A 27,589-nucleotide genomic window follows, 5' to 3' on the forward strand; every position below is an offset into this window, starting at 1 on the left:
TACCTACAAAACTCTGTTTTTTACTCTCCCACAGTGGAGCTGCTCTCACACCGTTTGCCACCAAGGCAAAAAAGGCTTTCTTTACCTGAAAAAAAAACCAAACCCAAACCAAAATACATTTCAAATTTTGGCCTTGATTTAACATACCAGACACCATCAGAAGGTTTCCCCTTTCACCAGGAAAAAACCCAAAAGCACTATAACAGGTAGCTGGCATTCAAAACAGAACAGGAATCACAATGCCAAACAAAAACCCTTCAACCTTTACCTTTTAAAATGGTTAAAAAGCTAGAAAAAGCTTAGAAAAACCAGATCTGTTTTTCTTTTATTTTGTGAATATTCTACATTAAAGCTTCTGATATATCCAATATTCTACATTATAGCTTCTGATATATAAACTAGAGGGCCTTAAAATTTAACACATGAAGACTGTGCTATGTTCTAGTCAATGTTTACTATAGCAAGTTGTTAAAAATATGAGATTGAAACAACAGCAGTTCCATGTCCCCTACAGCTTTTAGACCTGATTTATACAAATTTAAAAGGGTTTGATTATTCTAAATATGACTGAAAGTTAGAAGAATTACCTGTCCTGCTTTGCTGCTAAAGAAATCAACCAAGTACTTCAATTTTTTAATGAATGAATCCTCCCCAGAATCAGAGGTTACAAGGTCATGGTGTCATTCTGGAAAGAAATACTTCCCTGTGAACTCTGCTTCTCTGAAAATGAAGGACTCAGGCACTGATGCACCTCAAAATCCTGATCTGGTGATGTGCTGGAGTATGACATCCTTCCTGTCCTGCCCACACCCCTAAACAGTCTTCCTATGGAAAACACAATACAGGAGGGATGGTTCTTGTCCAAATCCTGACCTGGCACAAAACCAGGACACAACCAATCTTTATTTCTGTATCCATGAAATTTGTCCTTGGTCCAAACAACACAGAATTGCAATTTTTGAGTGACTGCAATCTGAACAGATCATGATTTCACATCAGTATCTGAAAGGTCCACTTTAAATTATGTGCAAGGGGATTCTCTCCACAACAGATCAATAGGAATAAAAGGGCTTCACAGTCAATGGAATCAGCATCCAATGGAGCAGTGGCAAGGAAGGATGTAGGCAGTGATCTGCATTTTCTTGCTACATCTATGCAGCCTGACTGCTTCCTCCCTGACCATGAGAAGCCAATCTACCCTCCAGACATCAGCAGATGGCAGATCCCAGAGCTACCTCCTGACTTTGGAGATCCCATCTCACCCATGAACAGGAATAACCCTCAGCCATCATCCCTTAACTGCACTGAAACTGAAGAAGCCACATGGGGAAAAACAACAACAGAACCCCAGGGCCACAAGTAAGACTAAATCCACAGGATTTATCTAGAAAATGGCTCAACAGAAAGGTGCCAGAGGTGCTCAGCCACCCTGCTGAAACAAGGAGGAGTCAGCCTAAACAAACATTACCAAATCCACCACAGGAGCATCCTAACTCATGAGGAAGACTGAAACCACAAAGAAACCCTCCTGGCAAGACACATGAAGTGTTCTCACACAACAGCATCACACTTTGAGTTGATGCAGCAAAAGCAGGGAGCTGTTTGGGAGCAGATACAAGACAGATGTGAGTGCACACAGACCAGCTCCAGCTTGGGGCAAAATAAGTTCTAAACGTTCTTCATCATAAAAATGGGAAAGGACCTCACACTGTCTGAAACCCTGAGCCATCACACAAGGTCACAGTCACTGTCAGCTCATGTCCCCAGTCTTCCACAAGAGAAAAAGATGTCAAGGCAGGATCAGAGCCAGAAGGGAACAGCTAACCTGTTGAGGCCAGGGGAAATAGCTTTCTCCCAGATAGCAATCATGCAACACAACTCCTCCAGCAAGTTTACAAGCCCTGTAATTGATAACCTGGAAGAGAAGCATGCCTCTGGCACAACATGTGTGGAAAGCCAACTACAGCACTTCAAGCAGTCTCCAAATTCCTGCTACTACTTCTTTCCCAGACACAGCAGCAGCAAAGAACACCAGCCAGCACCATGCTCAGATGGGTGAGACAGCAAGGCTGAGGTCATATTTTAGATTCAGAAAAGACACTTTAAGAGAGAGTGTTCCAAAGATATACTACTCAAGATGCTGAGCTTGTAGACAATCCAGAAGGAAAAGAAAGGATTCTTCAAAGGGTACGTTCTTGCCCTGATCCTGCTGTTTGATTTACTTGCAAGTTATTTGTCTCCAAGAATCACAAGAATCTTCAGTTAGGTGCCATCTTGTCTAGCTTTAAAAGACACATTTTGGAAAATCTGAACAGATAAAATCTGCTGAACAGATACAGCTATTAAGACAATTCAGAATTAAATCCTTCATAAAAGACAAGGATTTTAGCTTAAGCAGAAGAATATTAAACATTTGATGTAATAAATCACTGAAATTTAGTAAAGGAATACTTAAACTCAACCCCCTGGGCTGTCCTCCTAGACCATCGCTCAAGTGACACTGCTGTTGTTGCCTTCAGTTGCATTGTAGAAAGTTTTACATGGTCACCTTTTAAATAATGTAATAATGCCATCAGTTCTTAATGTTAAAAGTTGTCTCTTATTTAAGTGAGGTAATTACAAAGCAAAAACCCATCTTCATTCTTATTTGCTAAAACTGCTTGCTAGTGCAAACAGATACTCATCCTGCAGTTTCTGTGGTTGACCAATTTCAGTTGCCCAAAGGACTGCTTGGTGGCCAGCCAAGCACAGGGCTGTGGAGCTGGGCTTCTGTCCAGCACTTTGAGATGTTCCAGTGATGTTCATGCAGAAAATACCCACAAGGACCTTGCTTTCTGATGATATACAGTTAGCAGCCTTTGAAGATCTGCACCATGTCCCATCTCTGGACCTCCAACAGCGTTGTTCATTCTCCAGCCCACAGTGCTGGACTGGCCTGACCTTCACAAACCCATTGTTCAGCAGCCAGAGCCCATGGATTGCTGCTGTTCAACACCATGTACAAACACTCTTTAAACAAAGCACTTTTGTTCTCATTAACCATGTCCTAACACACACAATGAGCCACTAAAAATGGGATTTATCTGCCCAAACTGAGTGGCTGTTCTGACATTCACCCTGACTTCACAGTCAGCTGGGGCACGACTCCCCAGCCCTCCACAGGGATTAAACTGTATCCCACAGATGCCATCTCCCTCACCAGCCCTCCACAGGGATTAAACTGTATCCCACAGATGCCATCTCCCTCACCAGCCCTCCACAGGGATTAAACTGTATCCCACAGATGCCATCTCCCTCACCAACCCTCCACAGGGATTAAACTGTATCCCACAGATACCATCTCCCTCACCAGCCCTCCACAGCGATTAAACTGTATCCCACAGATGCCATCTCCCCCCCACTATGATGTCTAGACATTTACAATTAGAAGAGCCATCCTACTTTGTGTGACTGTCTTCTCCAAGATTCTGCCCTTTAAGTAGAAGAGTCACATTTCAGCAAAAGAACACAGCAATTAAATCCTAGATCTATCACTGATCACCTCAACAAGAGCTGCAATTCCACTACACTGAGCACAACAGGAACAAGCTCTTCTTACTACAGGAACTCATTACACGGTGCATATGCTGAATAAAAGAACAGAGTAATTTAGGTTAGACACAGCCTCTGGAGGTCACTGTTTCTGCACACCATTCAAGCATTTCCAGTGCAAGTCTGAAGGAGGACAAAGCCTCTTCCAATACAACAGTCCTTACCAAGAAAGCAAGAGACCCAGACATAAAAGTCCTGTTTTCCAGGTAGAATGTTTGGAAAACCTTGTCCCTTAGAGTCAGTGAGCTCCTAAAATAGCTGGATTACTGGGCAGTGAAACCAGGAGCAGTGGTAGAAGATTTCACCAGCCTGCAGAATAAATTTTTCCTCACTGCTGGGAAACACTGCAAGGGACACTCCTCCTTACCAGACACCAGGGATTTTACAAGCCCTTGCAGAAATGCTCTCCCCAGTAAACATCTGTGAATGAGGGAACCCACCTGAAAGGAAAACTGAGGATGAGCTTGTTTCCAAAAATTCAGTGTTTGTACAACACACACGTTTGTTTTACCTAACACTGTGTTATGGAAACTGTAACTATGTCCATAAGTAACCAGTGGCCTCAGACTTGTCTTCCAGGACTGCCCCATAAGGCAAGGAGAGTGACTGCTGCTGTTGAAATATTTGACTTCATTTGCCTTGCAAAAAGATCCCTGTCCTTGACAAATGGTTGTATGAAAAGAGTTCCTGGTGCTGAAGGGTCAGAGCTGAGCAGAGAATCCTACTGAGCTGAAAAACACAACTCAGCACCACTGCCTTGTGACAAAATTCACTGAAAAGGCTCCAAGGTGGCAGAAGTAAGAAACAAAGCCATGGAACACCTTCAGATATGCCAGTACCAAGCAAGAGGATGATGCAAATCCCTGTCCAGTAGCATGGACAGCATTCAAAGACCTGCCAGAAATTCCGTGGTGTGGCTGCCATCAAAAGGCAGGATGATAAATGTTTCTCTATTTCACTGGATAAGCCAGCATCAGTCACTTGCCTGAAAGCCCCTAAGTAACCCCAGGAAATGTCTATTTTATCAGATCACAAGAGAAAGGAAGAAGCTCCTTACAATCTTTGGCACAGAGCTCCCATAAAAACAGTACCAGACCCAGCTGATCCCTGACATTTTTATCATCTCTGATTCCTGATGGATGGATGTTCTAAGTGATGTAGAACATTCACCATTTTCACTGGGTAAGTTGACAAATTCCCAGCTTGTTTTTATTCCCAACTATTTTTAAGGAGTACAAAACTAGAGAGGACAAATACCTCCAAAAATACACACGCAGACCTCAGTATCAAACCCAAATCTTTGAGGCAGTCCCTGAGAAACAACCACCCTTCCTAACATAGCAAAGTACAAAGTTTGACACATCATTGAAAGGAATTTACAAGAGGAAGGCATCCAGTCTTAGCAGACTTGGCAAGAGTAGCTGAAGAACTAAAGGAGAAGGTTGGATATCTACACAAATACATTCACGTTTTAAGTACCATGGAGGGGCTTCTCAATGGTTTCTCCTTGCAAAGGGGCAAAAGTTTTATGATTTCAAAGGAAAACAGCATTATCTCTATCTCCACAACATGAGCAAATGTGGCAAAGTCACTCCAGACACAGCCTTTGTTCTCACTGTTATGAACTTGAAGGTGGAAGAAAAAGTTACTCTGAGAATTCCTTCTTTAGAGGCCAAACACCCTCATTTCAATACTTCTTCCCAAGCAGGAAGACACACAGGTCTCTGTTGTAACAGGAAAACCATCAGGGCTCTGCTGCAACCTTTGTACAGCATAAAACCTGGGCAACCCACACTTTATTCCCTTGGTTCAAGTGTGTTTTATGAGCCAAGACTCCTGAATGAGGCAACAGTTTCTAGCCAAACATAAACAGGACTGTGCTTCTTTAAGCAGCATGGCAAGTTCTCTGGCTGCCCAAATCTTAGCAAGTCTCCAAGAGAGGAAAAAGAAAAACCTTCTGCAGGTAAAGCTGATGGTCCTGCTCCAGCAGACAGGTGTGTAGCACATCTCCCCTGCTACTCCCTCCCATCACCAGGATTCCAGGCAGTGCTTCCTCTCTACAAGGCTGCCACCTGAACAAAGCCCATGAAATATTCTTTGGGAACATGTTATGAACACTTTACTAAGTTGAAAATATAACTTTGCCACAGAGCTCTTTGGACAGCTCTCCTCTTCCTTGCTCTTGGCATCACCTTTAAAGGACTTTTTCCTATGAGCTAAGTTGGAATACTCCTGCATTCATCACCAGATCCCACAATTACCATCCTGATAATACAAAAGCAGTACAAGCTAAATATTCTCCAATTCCACAAGGCAATTTCACTTTGAAGCAATTCACATTGGGAAGCATATTTAACTTGCAATTCCTTTTTTTCCCCTTCAAATAAAGTTGTGATGCCCAATCCAGACATCTTTCCAAGTCACAGAGAACTATGGTCCTGTAAAGGAGCTATTTTAAAAAGTTAAAAATCTCTCTTCTGTGGCATTTATATAATCCAATGTTTTTACAAACTGTCTGGGGAGACTAAACCAGTATGAAGAACACAACCAACCACCTCAGCATTGTGACTGCTGCATTCAAATTCATTTTCCAATGATTTTTTCTTTGGTCTATGAATTTGTTAGAAGCATTTCCTTCTCAAAGGACTATGCTGTCAAACCAAGAGGCTACTTAAGGACAATAAAGACTTTCATCAAGGGACAAGCACTCTTGGACCAAGAGTAGAATTTCAAGTAGAATTTCCTCCTTTACCTTACCAAGTAGATTGGAGAAACACTGGACAAACCTGTTATTAACTGGGCAGCTACACTTGCTTCAACATCTGAAAAACCCCAACCAATAAACATTCATAGTCAGGTCCTCTAGCTCAGGTTCAATTTTGGAAAGCTTGTATGAAACCAGATCAAAATTAATTTATCTTTTGCAGGTGATGGAAAGGGAGCACTCCTGGGTAGATCATGCATTTCTTATCACCATAGCTGAGTAAAATGTGAGATGTGATGGTTTAACACCCTTCAGGGCCAAGCCAAACCCCAAAAGTAACAGGTAGAGTCTCATCCTCAAGTTAAAACTAAGCACATGTTCTAGATTTCTCCCCTTGGAGCAAATGCCATGTCCACATGCAGAATTCCTCCCCACACCACATGCCCATGGAAAGGTCCCAGTCCAACCAAAGGCACAAACCAAGTCCTGCACTGATGCTCTGTGTCAGTGTGCCCAGACTGGAGCTTTCTGCTGTCAGATCTCACACCACAATGGGCTAAGAGGGAACATCAGGTCAATCTGAGGGGCAGAGCCAGTGGGATCAGCTGCATGGGGAAGGGCACAGAAATTCCTTCACAGATTAAGATCTTATCCAAAAAGTGGTGATGGGGCAGAGAAGGCAGGAAGAATGATATGTAACTTTCACTCAGCCAAGCACAAACACCTCACCTACACCCTCTGTAGAAATTTCTGTTTAAGTGACACCATCATTCCTCCAATATCCACAAATGAGTGTTTCCTATTGATTTTGAGAGCTGCAGGAATCAAACTCCTATGCTTGTATACCAGCAATAGGAGAAGCTCTGAAAAAACACAACAGCCTTCCCATATTATGGTAGTGATTCCAGCCTGATCTCAATGAAGGGAGCTTTTATGTGGCTGCTCCCCTGCCTCAGCCCACAAGCTGGTTAGAAGCTAAATCAGATGATTCTCTTCCAGCTCTGTGGGCAGGGCTAGCAAGGAGGGGTATTCACACTCCTCAGAAATGCAGACAGCAGCAGCTTCATCAGGGAGAAGCCTCAAGGCCAGCTAGGGAACAGACAGGCAGCCCCTTTGTAGAGCTGTGTGACAGCAGAGCCAGAGCCTGCTCTGTGGTTCTGGGAGCAAACCATCCTGGAGCATTATTCCTGGAAGCCTGATTTATCTCATTACCGTGGAGAGAGGCAACACCCCAGTCAAGAATGACCTGGAGAGAATCAGAATAATAAATCCATTTACTGAATAGAGTCAGCCCAAGGAAGAGAAATATAAATCCTCTTCCATTCTTCTAATGTTGAATCCATTGCATGCTCTGTAGAAGTTACAAGGTATATTACTGCCAGCTGGTCAAATCACTAAAGAAGTTTCCAGAACATTGTTTAAATGTTTTTTTTTTTTTTTTTAGTTAAGTGGTAGAAAATTATTTGAGCTCTTTACTAGAGTGACAGGTTCTGACAAAAGCCTACACTGGTGATAACAACATCTGGTCCATTAACAACTTAGGTAATTTCATTAAACAGACAGGTTAAATAATTTAACTGAGTCACACAAAGATTTCTTCTGCATACAAAAGTAAATAAAAGGAAAGAGTCTTTAGGATTCTGAAAGTTTATTCTGATGACTGTTTCCACATCAACATGTAGAATTTTTATTAGTTTATGAAGAAGTGCTGGACAAATGCTTTAAAAACACTTTCAAGGTCATGGTGAGCAAAAGCTATGTATGTTTTATTATTAAAACCCAAATTTACTTGTAACAGGTAAGACTAAAATTTAGTCAAAGATTAGACAGAGCTTTTGACCCCAAACTCCACAGGACACAGCCACTACATCTGCTAGCAGATCATTCTTGGGACTGCAGAAAGCAGGGAAGTCCCCACCTAACACTCACCTTCTACACTCCTCTTCAAGGGTTAACTGCTCTGTGCTAGAAAACAAGCTAATCCTTCTCATCTTTGTGTAGTCTGGGCAAAGCCACAACAAATTAATACATTTCTTTCAAGGTCAGACAAAAATCTGGCCTTAAGAAAGCTTTTGGAGTTAAGCTTCAGAGATTGCTATAAGCTAGGTAAGAGGCATTTCCTTAAAAAATGCTAATACTGTTCAGGATGGGGTGGGGAGGGAATGTATTGGCCTCTAAAAAAACCAGATGCATGCAGCAACAAGGAAAAACTGAAATCACATTAGATGATGTTAGACAAAGTAACCTGGCAGACAGAATGTCAACAAAGTGTTATATTTCATTCATCTTTTAGTTAATACAGGAATTGTTTTGTTTACCATCAAAGGCAAAGATCAGATTGCTGTGTCACTGTATGTACCTGACACAGGTCAAAACCAACAAAAAGAAAGAAAAGGCAGCCCTGGGTGTCCCCTCCTTCCCCCAGATCATCTACACACCAAATGTCAGTGCTCACATGCTGGGCTGAAGACACAAGCTGCTGACCAATAAATCCAAATTCAGCTCAGTGATTTCCTGAAGTCTATCATAAAAACAATCCAGAGCCATTTACATTAAGCATCATTAGAATGAAGAAGTACAGTCTTAGAGCAGCCCTTCAAGGGCAACCTCCCTAAGCCCTCCTAGGGGCTGTGGAGGGTTTATTCTCCTGTTCACATCTCAGGAGATGTGTAAAAGATGAGAAAGTTTATCCACTGTGAGCTGTACACTGTTGCAACTTGCCCAATTTCCCCATCATCCACAGAGTCAAATTTCCAGACTTCACAAGAAAGCTCATAACATCTAATTGTCTCCTGACTCCCTTCCTGGTCAGATCAGACTTTATGAAGTTGCTTTCATGTGTGCCAAGCAAAGACAGTATCTCCCCTGGGAAAAGCCAAAGGCAGCAGCTTGTCACAAACAAGGAGCACTCGTGGGTCCCAGGCAGGGAAAGGCACGGCCACAAAGCTCAATATTATTCCATAAATATTTATGAGGAGCAAATAAGTATTAATAAACTGAAAAGGTGAAAGAACAGTCCACTGTCAGTCTAAATCAAGAAAACTGTGCCAGCAAACATTTTCCCAGGCAACATCTGCCACTTCCAGGGCTCAGATGGGCCAGGCACCACTCCAGGCAGGCAGAGCAGAGGCAGCTCCTGGTTTGGGGAAGCTCCAGGTGAAACCTCACTGAGGCCAACTGAGCTGTGCTAGCTGGCCTCAGGCAGGTGAGCAGAGCAGGGCTCAGCACACTGCATTTATTCAGGGTGCATGCTGGGTGCCAAGGGCACACTGCCCTGCTCTCCTGCATCACACGAGCTGATGGCCAGCAGAGGTGAGCAGCCACATTTCTCTTCACAGAGAAAATCAAGGCACAGTTCTTCCCAAGAATATTTCTAGGTTTCACATTCTCTGAACATCAGAGAAAGAAAACACAATTCTTTTTTTGGAATGGAAAGAAAACACAATTTCCTTCAGAAATGAAAACACAGTATCATTTGCTGTGCCTGTGTCTGTGCAAAAGTAGAATGCAATTTGGAGAACTGTTTACCCAAAATCACGGTATTTTGTTTCCTTGGCCTCTCAGGAGTGTGTGTGTCAGGACTGTCAGGTGACAGTCACAAAATTCAGTACAGTATATACAGCTGTGTACAGAGCTAAGAACTTAACAGATTCAGTTTTAGATGTATAGAATATTATAGTATAATAAAGTAATTAATAAGCCTTCTGATATCAATGGAGTCCTCCTCATCATTCCTCCTCTGTCAGGGCCCTTGCAGCATTGCTACAGAGGTGCAGGAGCCAGAGCCCAGCTGGGACAGCCACAGTGTGCAGGTGACAGAGGAGCACAGCAGCCTGTGCTCTGCACACTGCAGCACACAGAGCTGAGCCAGCCCTGCTGGAACCAAGCTCCCCACACCTGACTCACACACAACAGGGCTGAAGAGGCTCTCAGCCCTCTGCTGCTCTTCAGTAGCTGCTATTTCTGCCATTTAAAGCCTTCCTTCTATTTCCAGGGTAAGGGCACCTCAGTCTTCCTTCTATTTCCAGTGTAAGGACACCTTACCATCCCCTCTCTTAAGGCTAAAACAAGATTCCCTTTGAAACCTCATCCTAATTCCCTCACAGACACTGAGACTAAATATTTACTTTTATGAATCAGTGTTGCCTCAGTGGTATGACTGGTGGTGCCCTGTTATATAAGGGTAACATCTCCAATTTTCCCCCAACTAACAACAGGTTTAGAATACTTTCCAAAGTATCTCAGGAATCATTTTCCAGGGTAGGAACATGTGATGTGTGCTGTGATCGCTGACCAGCAGAGGGAGATGGGACACTGTTCCCAAACAAAATCCCAAAATCTGGAATCTTTCAAAGGATGCCATGAGAACACAACCCAGCTCCATTTTTTCTTCCTCCACTGATGATTACTAACTTATATTAAGGGAGGCAAGAAGTGAGCTCCTAAATTGTGTGTTTTAGTTCTAATATTAATAAAAACTTGAATTCAAATCACTGGAGAACTTTTTCAAAGCATCAGGTTTTTTTTTTTTTTTTTGGTGGGTGTTTTGTGTTTGTTTGTTTTTATATTAGGTGAAACACTGATATGGGTAGGAAAGAAACAGAGCCAGAAAAGACAAATATCCATTTGAGAGGATTCATGGACACTGAAGAGTGTCAGTTTCAGAGCTGTGTTTTCAAAGTATTAACTGATACAAAGTCCTGAACTACTAGACAATAAGTAATTTATACATTAAAAATTAAAATGCAAGGAACAGCTTAGAAATTTTATTTGACCACCCTTATTGGGTTAATTTTCCACCATGTACTTATTCTGCTATTTTAGACAAATAAAAAATGCTGTTCTATTTTCAAATTCCATACATGTTTGTGCACCAGCCACAATAATCAAGCTGAATGATTGGTGAACATGAACACAGGGTGCCAGCTAAAGAACTAAACAGAAATACTGAACAGAAATATTTAAAAGACCTCCTAACAGTGTAAGCTTGGGAAGCATTCAGATTTCCCTTCTTAGTGTTTTCTTAAATAGTTCTCCAAAACCTGCTAAGTTGGAAGGTAGTGCCCATGCTGGAAGAGAACTCTGTAAAATATTAAAAGTCAACTTTAATTTATAAAGTTTATAACTTTATAAATTAAAAGTAATGCAAGGGATTACATGTAATAATGCAAAGTCAAAAAAAAAGCAGTTCAGAGGGGGAAAAAGCTCCTCACCAGCAATACAAACTCAAGATCTGGTCCATATTTATTGTACAGTCTGAATGAACAACTCCAGCTTTCCCTTCTACCACCACTGCTTTCAAATACCTGGAGAAGCAGACTGAGAATGAGACTCCATGATCAGACTTTGTTCTCTTCTAGCTGTAATCCATGACAATCCTCAGGATGCCAAACAAGACAGGGATTTTGGTGAGGTGCTGGTGGGAGGTTTTCCATTACCATTAAATTACCAGTTCTCCTTTATGTTGAAACTCCCAAGGCTCACTCACTGACAGTTTCCCCAGGTGTTACCTCACACTGGCTCACCCCCAGGAGAGGAAACTCTCACTTCTTGACATTAACAGCATTTTCTCAGCACAGCTCCAGCAATGAAAACTGGTATCTGGCACTATGTCTTTCATCAAGAGATCTGGAAACTCCAAAAAGAATCAGTGACCTGTCCCAGCAGCCTCAAGATGAACTGGTAAGTGGAATAAAGAACAATCATCCCTCCAACTGCAGCAGTGACCCAGGGGAGCACTGACAGTGCAGGCTGTGGGTCATGCCCACTGCAGATACCAACTCCCAGCATAGTGTGAGGAAAAAATATCTTCTGGAATGAAAAGGAGGCCAACAGTCTTTGAGAAGAGCTGAAAGAATGAACCCCATCATCCTAAATCTAATTTTTCAGGTTAAAGAGGTCTAAATTTTTTACTCAAGAGCTGACAGTCATCCTCTCTTCCAGGCAGAAGAAAGGAAACACTGCAGAACTTTCCCCTCTCTAAGATGGTGAAAAAGTCAATGTAGATTTTCCACCTTTCAGATCACAGCACTCAATCCAGCACTATATACAATTATCTGATACACAAGATGGGTCTGTGAATGTTTTGGGACTGAGTATCTGTTGCTTGGCTGCCTCTGACTGCGGAAAGCTGAGGTCTGAGTAGCACATTCCAGACCAAAATTACTAAATGGGCTTAGTTAAGTCAGAATTTGAGCATCTTTACAAGGAAAAACACACTGAAACAGCAAGAAACCAAAGCAAGCAAAAAAATACCAACTGCAAAATCCAGGAAACAAAGAAAGCCACAGCTTTGTACCACACGGCAGAACAGATTAGTCTGTTTCTATAGCAGGCAGCTAATGCCTTCTTTTGGCAAACAAACTCTTCAGACAGAGCCAAGAGTCTAGCAGATGATTTACTGATTAAATGCAAAATGAGAAGCTGAAAACAAAAATTTTCTGGAGAATGTAATAATTTGCATAATTAAGCCATCCATTGGAGTCCTAAACTGTCTTATCAGTATAGTAGGAACAGCCTCACAGCACCTGGGTACTCCTCAGCTGTTGCACGAGGATTTTACACCAAATGTCTTCATGAAGATTCAGGTAACCATGAAGAAGCCAATAGAAATTTGGGCTCATCTGAAATTTTTGGTTTTAGCTAGAGATTTCAACTGCAAACCAGATTACATCCCCTCTTTCTGTTCTGCTAGGATGTCTTCCCCCAACTCCTCCTCTGGCACAACATGAAAGACACAGCAGAAACAATATAATTTTGTACAGTCAAAGCACAGCACGATGGCAGTGCTTCTCTTCAGGAGATCAAATTTCATGTAACAATCAGGAAACACTCATTAAAAAAAATAAAAGTGAACTGCAAGCAAAGGCAGACCGAAAGGAGAATACTCACTTGTAGCGTAGTGTCGAAAACAACAAGCTTAGAGCTTGTTGGAACAATGTCATAACACTTGTGTGACCTCATGAATCGCACATAAATGTCACTTTCCGATTCTTCAAGTGCTGCAAGTAAAAACATTGTGTTGTTTTATTTAAGTAACCTTAAAAAAATAAAAAGAGTAGTAAAAAAACATGCCAAATCAACTGAATCAACCATCGTGCAGAAGGACAGCCCTAAAGTGAACTCAAATTCACACCTTCAGATCTGGACAGACAGTCACAGGTTTGCACTCTGCATTTCAGACTCTCTTTCCTTTCAGATTAAATGTAACAAAGACAAAATGCATTGTTCTTCTTTGATGAGAAAGGACCTGCATGCTGGAGAGTTACATTCTTAAAAAAATCTCTTTTTTTTTTCCCCTAACAGCAACCTACAGGAGTGTGCATCTCAACACTATTATATACAGAGGAAGACAGTTTGAAAGTGTTGGGCTTGACTAACTCAAGCTCCCTAAATTAGTATTTCTTGAATCTTTACCACTACCTGTTTCACTTTTCAATAGCAATTTTCTATTTTCTAAAGAGGCATCAGGCAAGTTCTGTAATCAGCTCCATTCTCTTCAGGCTACACAGAGCATCACAACTCCAACACTTTGTTTATAAACCCAGGATCCACATGGCTGGAATGGTTTTAGTGCTGCATGACTGCAGCAAGGACATGCAATCCCATCTATATTACCTTAAATTTCCTTTGCATTTGTTCAGATGCATGTGCATACAACCCTTAGATTTGCTAAGGTACATTAACCTTTTTCTTTCTTAGGCTGTTTGGCTCTCTATTCTTTCCAGCAGGTACCTAGAACTCGGTCAAGGATAATCCCTCAATCAGAGATGTGCCCTTTAGACCCTGGATTAATTCCACAGAAACTTGGACACATATTACACTTTTGAAGAGCACAATATAAAAGACAACAAATAAAAAAACTCCTTGAAGCACCTACTGACCATTAAAGAACATCAGAGTAAGGAGTTAAAAACTCAAAATCCTCATTTGCTAGATTTGCTCAAAATCAGTTTTCTTGCTCTGGATACATTTTCATTTCCACCAAATGGCTCAGCACAGCCTTTTTAGTCCAAATTTACAGAAGCAAAGCTGGATTTCCCCTACAAGTGGCTGTTCCAGGATCCAGCATCTTCTACACACTGAGAAAGTAATTAATTTCCCATTCCCATTCCTCTTAAAGTAATAACTAAATAAATAATCAATAAGTCTGGTCTTTAGAAAGTTATGGTTGCTTCTACAATCCTAGAGTGCAGTCCCAAGAGCCCTTATTTACTTCAATCTCAAGTTTGTAAACAATTAAGATACTACAGGTAGAAACAAGCATAGGAACGCCTCTAATTCCACCAGAACAGTGGAATCACCATCCCTGGACATGTTCAAAAATTGTGTGGATGTGGCACTTGGGAACATGGGATGGTGAACATGGTGTTAACAGTTGGACTTGATGATCTTAAGAGGTTTCTTTCCAACCTAAATGATTCAAAGATTCTATAAACCATAAAACAACCAGCTGAAAAAAAGCCCATCATGGCTCCACAGAGTCTTGCCAACTCACTAACAATTTTAAAATGTATCAGGATAAGCACAATACCTGTGAGCCAGAACAATTCCATCAGGGGAGGCTGCTCATGGCAGCCACAACCAGGAACTCTCAACAGCACAGTGAAGGTTGTGTCCATAAACCCTCCTCTCACTTACCACACATTCCCACCTTCCAAACACAACCTCAGCTGGACCTCAACAATCCCCACCCAGATGCAAAGGAATGGTTAAATGTTATCTCACCCTGTGCTGTCTTCCAGCTCAGGGGAGACACCACAAAGGGACTGCTTCCCTTGAATTTTAACTGCAAAGTTACAATTAAAAATACTCAGAAGCATGAGATAGCCATCTGTGAGCACTGTTAACACCCCTGTAAATAGCTAGGAAACTCTAGCAGGATCTGGACAAGGATCAAATTGTCCAGCTGGAGCTGAGGTTTATTTCTACAGAAGATCCTTATACTGTAAGTACAATGCACCACTTTATTAGTTACTAACTGAACATGCAAAAATCAGCAGCACTGATTTAACTCTCATGTCCTACACAACTCCATCAAGTGCCCACTGGAAAGGGCATTAAAGACCTTCTAACACCTTCAGCTGCCTGGGAATGCTCAGCAGCTGCCACAGCCCAATTCCTTGTGCAGGTACTGTGGATTATGTGTATATTATGTACATACACAGGTGTTCAATGGAGAAAAGCTCTCCCAAACCTAAGGCTCAGCACATCTCAGGGATGCACTCACCCCCTGCACAGGGAGGGCATAATCCTCTTGAAAGTTTCTCTCCCCTTCCAGTGCTTTGGGTTGTATCCAAGCACCACTGTGCTGCAACTATAACTGATCAAATCAGAACACCCTCATCTCCATGAGGATACTTCTACTTTCTTACCTGCTTTGTCTCTTGTTCCAGTCCTATTTGGTGGCCTCCAGGAGGGTTTGGGGGCCTTGGCAGGGTTTGGTAGCCTCAAGGAGGGTTTAGTGGCCCCAAGGAGGTTTTGCTGACTGCCAGGAGGGTTTGGTGGCCCTGCCAGTGTTTGGTGGCCCTGGCAGGATTTGGCAGCCAAACCCTGCCAGGGCCACCAAACCCTCTTGGAGGCCATCAAACCCTCGTGGGGGCCATTTCTAACCTCCTGGGGGACACCAAACCCTCTTGGGGGCCACCTAACCCTGCCAGCAGCAACAAAACTCTTCTGGAGGCCACCAAACACGCCTGGGGACTACTAAACCCTCCTGGTGGTCACCAAACCCTCCTAGGGGCCAGGAAACCCTCCTGGGGGCTACCAAACCCTGCCAGGGCCACCAAACCCTGCCAGGGCCACAAAAAATGCCAAGGCCACCAAACCTTCCTAGGGGCTACCAAATATATTTTCCCTGCCCATTCATTCTGAGGCCTCTGCAGCACCTGCAGAGCAGTATTTCCTTTGGAAGGATGTGGACAGATCCCTCCTGGCCTGACTTACAACCTCCTCAGCCTCTGCACATCATCTCTGACCTGCACCCGAGATCATCTGCCCAGCATGCAGGAGATGTGAGCACAGCACTGCCTCCAGCCAAAGCTCAGCTCTCCACAGCTCATCCTCTGCACATCAGCTGGCTCCCAGAGCACATTCCCAGCAGGAGGCATCTGAATCTAGAGCAGGATCAGGGAGGAGAAGAATCCACTAATAAGGAGCTGAATGTGTATTTCTGTGGGGGTGCACACTCATGCAAGCTGATCTCCTGAAGATTCAGCTGCAAGTTATTTTGCAAGAGGACATTGGCCATGTGCACCCCTCTCCACAAGGTGAAGGCAAAAATATCCAAATTCCCAGTGCTGTTTTTTGCAATTTTTAATAGAAAAGAAGGACAAGTCACCTGGAAGGTTACAAATAAACCCTGTCAGACAGCTGAAGTTGAGCACCTTGTCATACAGGCTTTTACAGAGTAAACTCTCTGCATTGGCATTTTATTTGCTCCTACTGTTAGAGATCCTTTAAAGAGTAGAAAATCAATCTATTTGTATTTTTGCCACTCTGCTCCTCAGTCTTATTCACCAAAATGATTTTTGCTTTCTCCCCTTCTCCCACCCTTCACTACAAAATGAGACATACTTTTGTTTTTTATTTCACCCAGTAGATGTTATTTACAAGAGCATCTAGGTCTTTTTTTTTTTGATAGATTAATTATTCATCAATACTGACTCAGATTGCAGTGGGACTCAGTACTAAGCATAATTCTCTATTCAGAGAGCTCTAAGGTAGAACTACCATCTGAACACTCATGAATGACACAGAAACTTCTGCAGCATTGCTGAAGCCATTTCCTCAGATCTACTGAACAGATCCTTCAGTTCCACTCATGCCTTTGCCTGGGTGATTTCCTCTCAGAAATGCAAGATGATTCCCTGCAGGGTGATTTCCTCTCAGAATTTCAAGGTCTTCAAAAGCAGAAAAAAAGAAGAGCAAAAAACAAAACAAAACAAAACAAAACAAAAAAAAAAAAAAAAACAACAAAAAAACCCCAAACAAACAAACAACAACAAAAAACCCCAAAAAAACAAACAAACAAAACCCCAACAAAACAAACAAACAAACAAAAAAACAAAAAAAACCCCAAACAAACAAAAAAAACAAAACAAAACAAAAACACACACACACACAAAAAAAAAAAAAAAAGAAGTGCCTGCTGCAGATGGAGAATAGGAATATAATGTCAACAGTCATGGAAAAGCTTCCAAATACTGCAACATAAAAACCTAGAGGGAGTTCCTCAGAAGTGTCTCTTGCAAGCCACAGGCTGCATTTCTAGGCTGTGTTCCTACTGGGATGGCCCAACAAGATCCTGGACCAAAAGTGCTTCCAGATCTCAACAATACAATCAGGACCTCTCCTGCTATATTTAATGTTTCAGCTGTGTTATGCTCCTGGTATCCAGTCAGATTTCAAGTTCATTCATTGGTTCCAGGAGTATTTAAAAGAAATAGTTCCACAGAGGCTGGGTTCTCTCACCTTCTTTAAAGTGTTAATTCCACCACAGCCATGCTACAGCAGCTCTCCATAACCCTGTCCTCATGCTTAGATTGAGGGCTGGGACCTCTGGCAACTCTCAGTCATTTGAAGAATTCAAACTTAAGAACCTAAACATTCTTATTAACCTGAACAACTGCTAGTATAACTGACTTCTCAAAGTTTCATATGAAATTAATGGCCAAATTTTAAAGGCCCTTTAAAAAGTAAGGAAAAAAACAGAGAGAAGTATGCAAAATATACACTCAGCTAACTGCCTAGCCTGGTGAACAGCTTGCAGGAAGACAGAAACCACAAATATACCCAGTAATTGCACCATTCTGCCTGATTTTTTAATAAGAATCAGTATGGAAACCATACAACTTAAAAAGCTTAAGAATTCTCTTAGAGCAGCAGAAGCTGAGCTAAGCACTCCCAGTACTACTTTTCACCTTGACTACTATTGGCATAATCATCTCCCCTCAGCCAGGTCCAATAGATAAAAGGAAATGGGGAAGTAGAAATGTAGTTTTGTGATGTTCTCACTTGTACTAAACAGCCTAGTTAGGAGAAAACACATTTTATTTTCTGTTACTGCACACATACATATCTGCATTTCAGGGCACTCCAAGCCATACTTCTATTTTAAAAGTTGCATGATGCACTAAATATCAAATTTCAGATGCCAGAGAATGAAAATACTAAAGACCAAAGATTTTTTTCATCACAATGTTTACTATGGAACCGATCCAACAGCAATACATTAAGTCAAATTTATCAGTGTAATTATACTGATAAACTGTATTGAAAGGTGCTATGCCAAAGTACTCTATACTATTCTTATATGTATATATAAATACACACACATATTTATATATCACCTGCCCTTTCCTTACACTAGAAGCCACCCAGAACAATGAGAGCACCCACAGCAAAGATCAGCTTAGCTGTGCCAAGTGCTGCCAGAAGACACCAGGGTGAGCAATCACTTCAAAAAGCCAGGACAAGTCACCCTCTCTCCCTCCTGTTACAGATAACTCTTGGCAGAGAATACAACAGGTAAAAGACATCATTAACCTTGTAAATTGTTCTTCTGACTGTGGTTTTATCTGAAAGCTGTCACCAAAACTGGCTTTAAAGTTTCTGATAACTCCTGGTCTGAATTTACTGAAGGAGTTCCTTAATATCCTTGAAAACCTCCCACACGGCTTTCACAGTGCTGGAGATTGTAGGAGTTCCAGCATAAGTCACTAACATAACACAGATCTGGAAAGGAACATCCACAATGGATACAGTTCATCCACTCCAAGAGCAACAGTGACACCACTCAGAAGGAACCATAAACTATTCCTCACCACCAGGCCCTGGAACACAGCTTTTAAGGGAAATAGAGGCATCTGAATGAAGCAGGGTTTCTAGAATAATGTTCTGGGCATCAAATTAGGTAAGATTTGGCCAGCATTCCTCAGCAAAGGGACAGACAGGAACAGATTCATCCAGTAATTGCTGTGTACAGGATGTTGCTGTGATCATGAGCAAGAGCTTCACTTCAGCCTACCTTCTGCAAGACAAATATTTAGCAGGTTCTTAGCTAGGTTTGAATGCTGCACAAATTAAAATGTTCATGGTATATCCAGTGAAATAAAGCTTGGGAACCAAGGGGCTGGCAGAGAAGTGCAAGAAACTGCAATTTTGTACAGAATAACACAGTAAGGGGGCATGACTGCTCAGTCTGCTGAGCTGTCTGCTGAAGAGCCAAGAACACTGGAAACAGTGGACAAGAAACCAGACACCAGAAGCTGAATCAATGTCAGACTTGGTAGGAAGAGAATACTAACATAATTTAAGAAGGGCAAGCACAGGAGAAAAGAAGCACTGTTGTGCTGTATCATTTTCTGTATCTGATTTCTGTTTATTCATGAGGAAACTTATCTCAGAAAAAGAAAAAAAACACCACCAAAATAACCACCCATGTAATCAGCCACAGGGTAAGACTAAGTGCTAAAAAAGAGAGAAAGAGCAGGAAGAGATGGTCACAAGAATACCTGTCCTATGTGGCAGGAGATAAATCACAGAACCAGAGAATATCCTCGGAAGGGACCCACAAAGATCAGAGTCCAGCTCTTGGCTCTACACAGGACAACCCCAAAAGTTTTAGAACATGCTTGACAAAACTTTGTTGCAGAGATGGCAGCCAAGACTAGCAATGTACTACTTCCAATTATACAGGGGAAAAAACAAACAGGTTTACAGTCCAATATAAAGGAAATAATATGATGACAGTGATAGAAGTTGGCAACTCCATCACAAACTGAAAGGCTTTCAAATGCAAGGAACAGGAAGAAAGGATGTAGAGACAGAAACAAGACTTTATTTTAAAGCTCTTTGCAGTTCTCAGAAAGAAAAATATTCTGGAAGACCACACATTGAAGTTACACAGTGGCATTATTCATGCAGCCACGGGCTGTAGGGCATGGATGCTGCAGATTGAACATTTCCCACCCTCATCAAAAGGAATGCCTGAGCTGGCAGATAAAGATTACAGCAAGTTTACAGATGTAAGAAACTCTGATACAAAGAAGTGATAGGAAATGTATCTGGAGATCAGTATCAGGAGCTTCTTCAGTGTTCCAAGATGAATTCACTTGTATATTCCAGCATGGATATATGATGTGACAGAGGAAAAGTACTTCAAAAAGAAGTGTGAGCATACAGGAACTACAATAGAGTAAGTGAGCTCTCCCTTGCTAACTGCACCTCATCCTGCAAATAGGAAGAGGGTCCAGAGGCACAGAAAATAAGAGGGGAGAACAGATACATGAGCAGATAAATAACAGTGAATACAGAAGTAAATGTGCTGTCTTGTTACTCAGGTCTTCAGACAAAGGACAATCCTTCTAATAACAGTAACAAGCTAAAAGAAACCAGAACACATCTTTAAGAACTAGACTCAGAATTGCTTAAGACACTTTAAAACATAAGCTTCACTGTTGTGTGCATCTACCTTTGTTGGTTTTTTTGCACACATTTTAGTGTTTGCTGAATTCCAGAGTGAGTGCAACTGTTCAGTCACTTTGGATCAGCAAGGTAATTGAGATGTTTTCTCGCCTTGTCACAAGGAGTTGCTTCATGCAGAGACAGCAGGTTATTATGTGTGTAAACAGGAGTCATCCCAACTAAAAGCAACCATTCCTGAACTCTGCAAGTTCATGAAGGAGAAGATATACTACCAGTCTATAGGAAAGCAAAACAAATTCAAACCCAGTCAGAATTCTTAGGAGTGTATTAAAGCAAGTTATTAAAACCAGTGTATTTGTAAGCACCAACAAAGGCAGCTCATCAAAAGCAAAGAAAAAAGTCAACACAGCTGTGTCAGGAACAGTTCAGACTAACAGCTTTTACCCAGAATAAAATGATCAACTGGATGAAAAAGAAGGAAGACACAAAATAGAAATAATAGTAAAAAGATCACAGCATGCTTGAGACACTAATTTTAAAGCAAGCATGGATATCACTGCATGAGAAGACAGAGTAGAGTCACCCCATGGCAGCTGCCTAACAAGCAATCCCAGCTGCAGCAAAACTAGAAATATGCTTTTTTCCAGTGGGTTTGCAAGACTGGATGACAACTGTGTGTTCTTAACAAGACATGGACTCCAGTTCAAACTCTTCCCCAAGCTGGAACATTTGCAAAGCCCACCTCATGCAAATCAGGTGGTGCAGAATGGCAATGCAAGCTCATAGTGCAGGACTTGACATTTCTACAACTCACCCTGGAAGTGCTTTTAGCAGGAGTTTGATACCTCCCATTGCAACTGAGTATCAGGGGATCAAGACTTCATTTTATTGAACATTCTCTTTAGTGATCTTCAAAACAGGAACAGACCACACTTTAAAGAGCTTGCAGTAAGAGTTTGAAATGGTTGCAAAACTTAAAACTTCACAGTATCTTCAACCTGAATTTAGAAGTAGGCTGGGGATAATACAATTTTTCAGGAAATACCAAAATCTGGAAAAAACACTCAACTGGAAGAGTGCAAATTGTGGAGTAACTAAACACCACCACTACTGAGAGAAAAGTACCTTGTTATTAACTTAATTTGCTACAGCAGAAATGAAGAAGAAAAGGCAGTTTGCTTAAACAAAACAATAGGCAAACAAAAAAAACCACCACAGGTGCTGGAGAGCTATTAATGCATTCCACAAGCTGGTTAGACAGAACAAAGCAACCTTAGGACACTGTACAACCTCCTTCCTTAAAGGTCCTAAACAAGAAATGAGACAAGTGTCTCCAAAAGCACATCCTGCTTAGAACAAAACAGTTATTAGTTCTTGACAATACTTCAAAAGATCCACTTTGCTGGTTTTGAGGTTTAGATACCTACATGTCTTCAAATTCCAGCAGTACCTAAGACTTGTAAGAGAAAAGTGTTACAAACAATTGTTTGAAACAATGAGAGATTTGAATTGTTTTGCAGGCTTACATTCACAGCACACTTCAAAATCCTGCCCTGAATTTTGTTCCTCTTTAGTGGTGTTAGTTAAGTCCTGGTAACTGGGCAAAGTTAACATTTCTGTTTTACTGTAGCTCTCTACTGGCAGTGTGGATAAGCAAATGATTATTGTGAGATTTGAGACAGACAAAAAAAAGTGATGGGCAGCTTAAGAAACTCCACATTCCTGAGCTAATCATAGTAACTCTGAAGTTCCTTGTCCAGGCAGGCAGGGAAACTTATTTGTGTACAAGCAAGAGGTGCCTTGTTTAGGACCTAACTGGTAAACAGTACCATAAGCCCAACTGAATCCTTTTGAAAAATACTTTTGAAACAGCTCTGTATCTCTTAAATCAACTGCTGGTCAAAGGTCTGTACTTTGAGAAAAGCATCACTGTGGTTTTGTGAATAAAGGTAGCAACTTCAGCCTGCAACCTTAATGCTTCTAGGATTTTCACCACAACAAAGAATAAGCTGACCTGAAGAATTTTCTAAACCGTGTTCAAGATTTTCCCTTGACAACAGGCACTACCATTTTTCCCTAAGCATCCCAAACAAAGATCTAAATTAAGATGTCGCCTGTCTGGAATGTGGGCCTGCTCTTCGAGATTGCGAGACACGAAAGGCAAGAAACTAAAAATGGTATTAAACTTCTGAATATTAATATCAGCAACCACTCTGTGCAGAGCTGGATTCAAGGGAACTTCAAGGTATGTGATTAATGAGAGAATAAACCAGCCAGTATCTCTGCTGCAAGGTCAGTCAACAATTTGAATTTTTGTTGTATCTTTAAAACAAGCCCAAGTCCTACTAGATACACAGTTTGCACAAACTACTTTTAGAAAATAAGTAGTCATTTAAGTCTTCTAGGAATTCGTTTAAGATCAAACCTAATGTTAACCAAAACATTAATCACACAAGAAGCATTTTCAAAATGAGCACACAGCATCTTCACAAGCTGCAGCCATATCCCTATGAACAGGGCAAATACTTAATCTGGAGCCAATCTTCCACTGAAGACTAAACCCAAAGGATCAATGCTTTAAGGGAGAAATGCTTTTTTTAAGATTTCAGCCATAAGGACTTTGGACTAAGTTTGCTGGAGAAACAGTTTTGTGAAGTCTAATAAATTGCTGGTCTCAAATCCTAATTACTTACAACATCTAAAGTTGAAGCTTTTAATAATGAGGTATTTACATTTTCATTTCTCTCTAATTTGCCTTTGCACACTTCTCCTTCCCTCCCTATGCCAACACCTTCTAACACCTATTATTGGCATTTCTTATAAAAATTTATGAATCTGTATGTACACTTTAATAGGCTATTGAGTGTTCTGTTTCAATATACCACTTAGGAGATTTACCTACAGCAGGTGTAGCTTGAAGCTACACAGAAAATGAACCAAGAGCTCTGTAACTCAAGCAGGTGACATCCAACACACATTCAATGTATTCAGAAACAGTTTTCTGGAACCCATTTTACAGGTATTATTGATTTTTTCTCTATACCACAGATAACCTGCAACTCTTCCCAAAGCTGACCTGATGTCTATACAGAGTAGCACTGGAGTTTTGGAGAGGTTCTTTCTGCCTTATTTTTTTTAAAGGAACTGACTCAAAATTATACTAGAGAAGTTGAAGCAAGGCTGTGGCAGGGGAGATCCATGGAACTGCTTGTGTAGAGCAGAGCATTCACTTTCTGCACTCTGGCATTCAGAGACTTCTATCAAAGGCAGCCACACAACCCCTTGCTGTGAGTGATCACCCTCCACCCTGAACTGAGCCAAAGCATTAAATCTATCCTACAACCCCATCCTACAGTACCTATGCTGGAAGTTAGAAGAGTGTTTCAAAGCTCTTATAGGAAGAGTTTAAATCCATTTATTATTGTGCCAATGTTGTTCTTCATTTAATTTCCCTCCCCAGTGTTTACCCCCTTCCCATCCCTTCTAGGATATTTTCATACACACAGTGTTATCCCCTTCTTGGTTTTCCTTTTACTGAGTTAAATGAGAAAAGCCTGATGGTTTCCTCATAAATGGCCTTTTCCTATGCCCATCTCAGTTTGCTCCCTTCTCCAGCAGCTCAGACATCTCTTTTCTCTCTGTCTTTACATCAGCAGAAATTCAAAATAAACAGCAGAAAAGAATGCCAGTGTGAGGGACTGGTAGGAAAAAAACACCTTTTTCTTTCTATTTCTTAAAATGCCCAGTGTCAGAACTAAATACTCTGTCACAATACAAAGAGAAAAGGAAAATAATAATTTTGTAAAAAAACCCCAACCAAAAGAAACAAACAAACAAACCAAACAAACAAAAAAAAAAAAACCACCCCAAAACCCAACCTAACACAACTTAAAAAACACCTTAAAAAGACAAAAAGAAAACTACATCACAAGTAAAACCAGTGGTCTATAGCACAGGAAGATTGCTTTTAGACAAAATGTAGGAGTACCATTAACCTCTGCCACAGTCAAAATTGCTAAAATCACCCAACTGGTTCACTGAAAAAGTAAAATCCACAAAAAAATCAGCAGAGGAGGAAAAGAACCTACAACCAAGTTAGTTGTATTCAAACAGTATTCAGAAGCTACCCTGAAGATATCCACAACATACTCAAAAACCTTTTAGATGTGGTCCACTCTTAGAAGGACAAGGTAATTTAAGCTTTCCAAAACTCCATCTAGATGCCAAGCTGGATGTCTAAAAGACAAATTTGACTTTGCTCTGACATAGTCAGGCTTGTATTAAACTGCTTTGGCTTTATGTTAATCCCAGCCATTAGTTCAACCCTTCCACAGAAGGATTTTCCCCTGAATTGTCAGATTTTCCATTTGTCAGTCTCCTGTAAAGTAAAACAGTACAGTTTTACTGTACAGTAGAAGAAAGTAAAGAAAACAGTACAGTGCAGTAAAACACTACAGTAAAACCCACCACAACAGGCACCCAAGGCAAACAGTCTCAGCATGGAAAGGAATATTTTGTTTCAAGATACAAGAACTGCTCTGAAAAACAATGCCATCAGCTCCTGTACTTACTCTGGAAATGCATCTCTTCATGTTTCAGACTCAACTACTTCCCTAAACCCATGCAATGCTAATAGAGTTGTACATTCTGGAAGCTAAAAATATTCAAATCAACAAAGTACCTGCAGACAGGTCATTGCTCCCCAAAGACCAAGCTCCTAAACAAACAGCAGAACTGATGTCAGTGTCATGAGCTGAGGCTCCAAACACTGTGATCATGCACCCTCACATTATCAAAACCACAGAGCACTTCATGAAAAGTCCTGTCTTACAGAACACCCACGTCTGCTGCAGATGATTAGTAAGCAGAACTATTTAAGATTGTTTAGCACCAGTTAGATTGAGCCAACTGATGCAAATATTCTGCTGTCATTCCTGTCACACTGGCATTACTTCAGTTTAAACCAAGTCACCTCCATGCAGAGCTCAGCCATGCCCCAAGGCAGGAGGTTTTCCAAGAGCATTGACTTATCAGCCAAATTTAACAGCAGAAAGAATCAAACCACCAAGACAATTATCCTGTTCCATCTGTACTGTCCTGCCTATGAATGTGCAGGGCATTAAAGAAATGTGTTGGATAGAACATTGGAGCACATCCCCCAGGAAGTTTCTTAAGGGAAACACTCTGTAGCCACCCTTCTCCATCCTGGTAGTGCTCAGCAGAGCAGTCACAGACAAATAACAAACAGCAGTCACAGACAAGTAACAAAACAGCATTTTGGAGTCACCTACAAGGCCACACTGACATTGTCACATCTTCCAGGTCTATCCCTGTTCAAGCACTAAACACTGTGAACTCAATAACTCTAAACCAGGAAATTGAGATGATATTGGCCAAAGTCTCCAACCTCCTATCAAGCAGTTGTTTACCAGCCCCACTATCAAACCAAGCAGCTTCTGGACAAGGGAGGTTCTGCAGGGAAGCTCTTCAAAGAGCTGACATTCCTCTGGAGCACACAGAAGTGGCAGCAGCAGCAGGACTGGCTGGTAAAAGTGACTGTAAATCAGTCTTTGTCAATCAGACACTAACACACATGCACAACCTGAAGCAGCAATGTCATTCAGGTGTTAAGAGAAAACCTCATTGTCCCAATATTTTTCAGGCCAAGAGTGGCTTTCACTTGGAAGATAAATGTCTGCAAACTGTGCAGGTGCAAAGCTGGGCAGGACACAATGGGCCCCAACACTTCCTGTACAACTGTTCTCAGATCCCTGCAGCTTTGCCAAAGCAATTACATGGAATTGCTGCCATGGTAAGCATTTTCTAGGAAGTCCCAGCCACTTGTTTCCATAAACAAGTTAGGGAAGATACATGTTTTGACCACATTAAAATTTTATGAAAGCTTTCTCATCGAGAAGCTCTTGCCTCCCTCTAGACCCAAAGCAGAGTTTTGAAGCATGTCCTGTGTATTTTGCTACATTAAAACATCCTGCTATATTAAAACATCACTTCCCAGATGGGTAAAGCTTAAAAATTTTTGCTTCCTGAGAAAGACTGCAAACTTTAGCTGCTAAATGGGTTATTTCCTAGTCAAGACAGAGTAGGGCTTTGCTCACTGTGAGGCTAAATACCATGTTAAGAATAAGACAGTTGTGTCCTCTGTAGGAGAGGGAAAACAGGACTGTGTGGACACAGTGGGCACTGGGCTGACATGAACCCCCTGCAATAATTGCACAAAAGACTCGTGTGTGGGTCACAGGAACAGCCCTCACTGAGGACAACAAAGCTTCCAGCATCTTCTCTTGCACTGCTCAGTGAAATTTTGTAGGCAAAGGACCAGGGTGCCTAGGACAGTGTAGCACTGAATCATGATTGCTTGTATAAACTAATACAGCTGAACATCCAAATACTCCAGATATGTTGCTCTTTAACAGCTTTGTCAAGTACATCATAGTAGAGACTGTATGAAATCCATTAATAACAATTAGCATCTCTGCTTAACAACTTCTTACTGTGTCCACTCAGGATTCTAAACTATGTAAAATTTAATACAAAACATTCTCTTATCACTATCACCATGTCCCTTCGTATCTCAAAGCACATCTTGAGGGCAAAATACAGTTTCTATGTGCCAGAGAACATCAGCTTAAACAATCACATAATGAATGTTTATTAGATATTAATTACAGTTGCAAAACCATGGCTTAACTTTACCACCTCCTAACCCAAGCACTTGATCCTTCAGCCTTAACAAGGAAACAAAACCCAACCTGCCTATTAACATGCATTTTATTACATGGTTCTTTTAATTATTTCTGGGCCCAGAGTTACATCTGTTTTCATACCTTGATTCAGATATTCACTTGA

General features: G+C 41.3%; 1 protein-coding gene across 5 annotated transcripts in view; it reads right to left on the reverse strand.

Annotated features, from left to right (window-relative positions):
* PRKAG2 (protein kinase AMP-activated non-catalytic subunit gamma 2) overlaps positions 1-27,589 on the reverse strand; it is a 216,945-nt gene that overhangs the window by 16,515 nt on the left and 172,841 nt on the right. For all 5 annotated transcript variants that reach the window (XM_054638079.2, XM_054638070.2, XM_077189179.1 and 2 more), the window contains 2 exons: positions 13,187-13,296; positions 4-85 (listed from right to left, as the gene is read on the reverse strand). In XM_054638079.2, coding sequence (XP_054494054.2) covers positions 4-85; positions 13,187-13,296 — 192 coding nt within the window. The remainder of the gene's footprint in view (positions 1-3; positions 86-13,186; positions 13,297-27,589) is intronic.

Source organism: Agelaius phoeniceus, chromosome 1, assembly GCF_051311805.1.
Source record: "Agelaius phoeniceus isolate bAgePho1 chromosome 1, bAgePho1.hap1, whole genome shotgun sequence".
In the NCBI taxonomy this organism is placed as follows: domain Eukaryota; kingdom Metazoa; phylum Chordata; class Aves; order Passeriformes; family Icteridae; genus Agelaius; species Agelaius phoeniceus.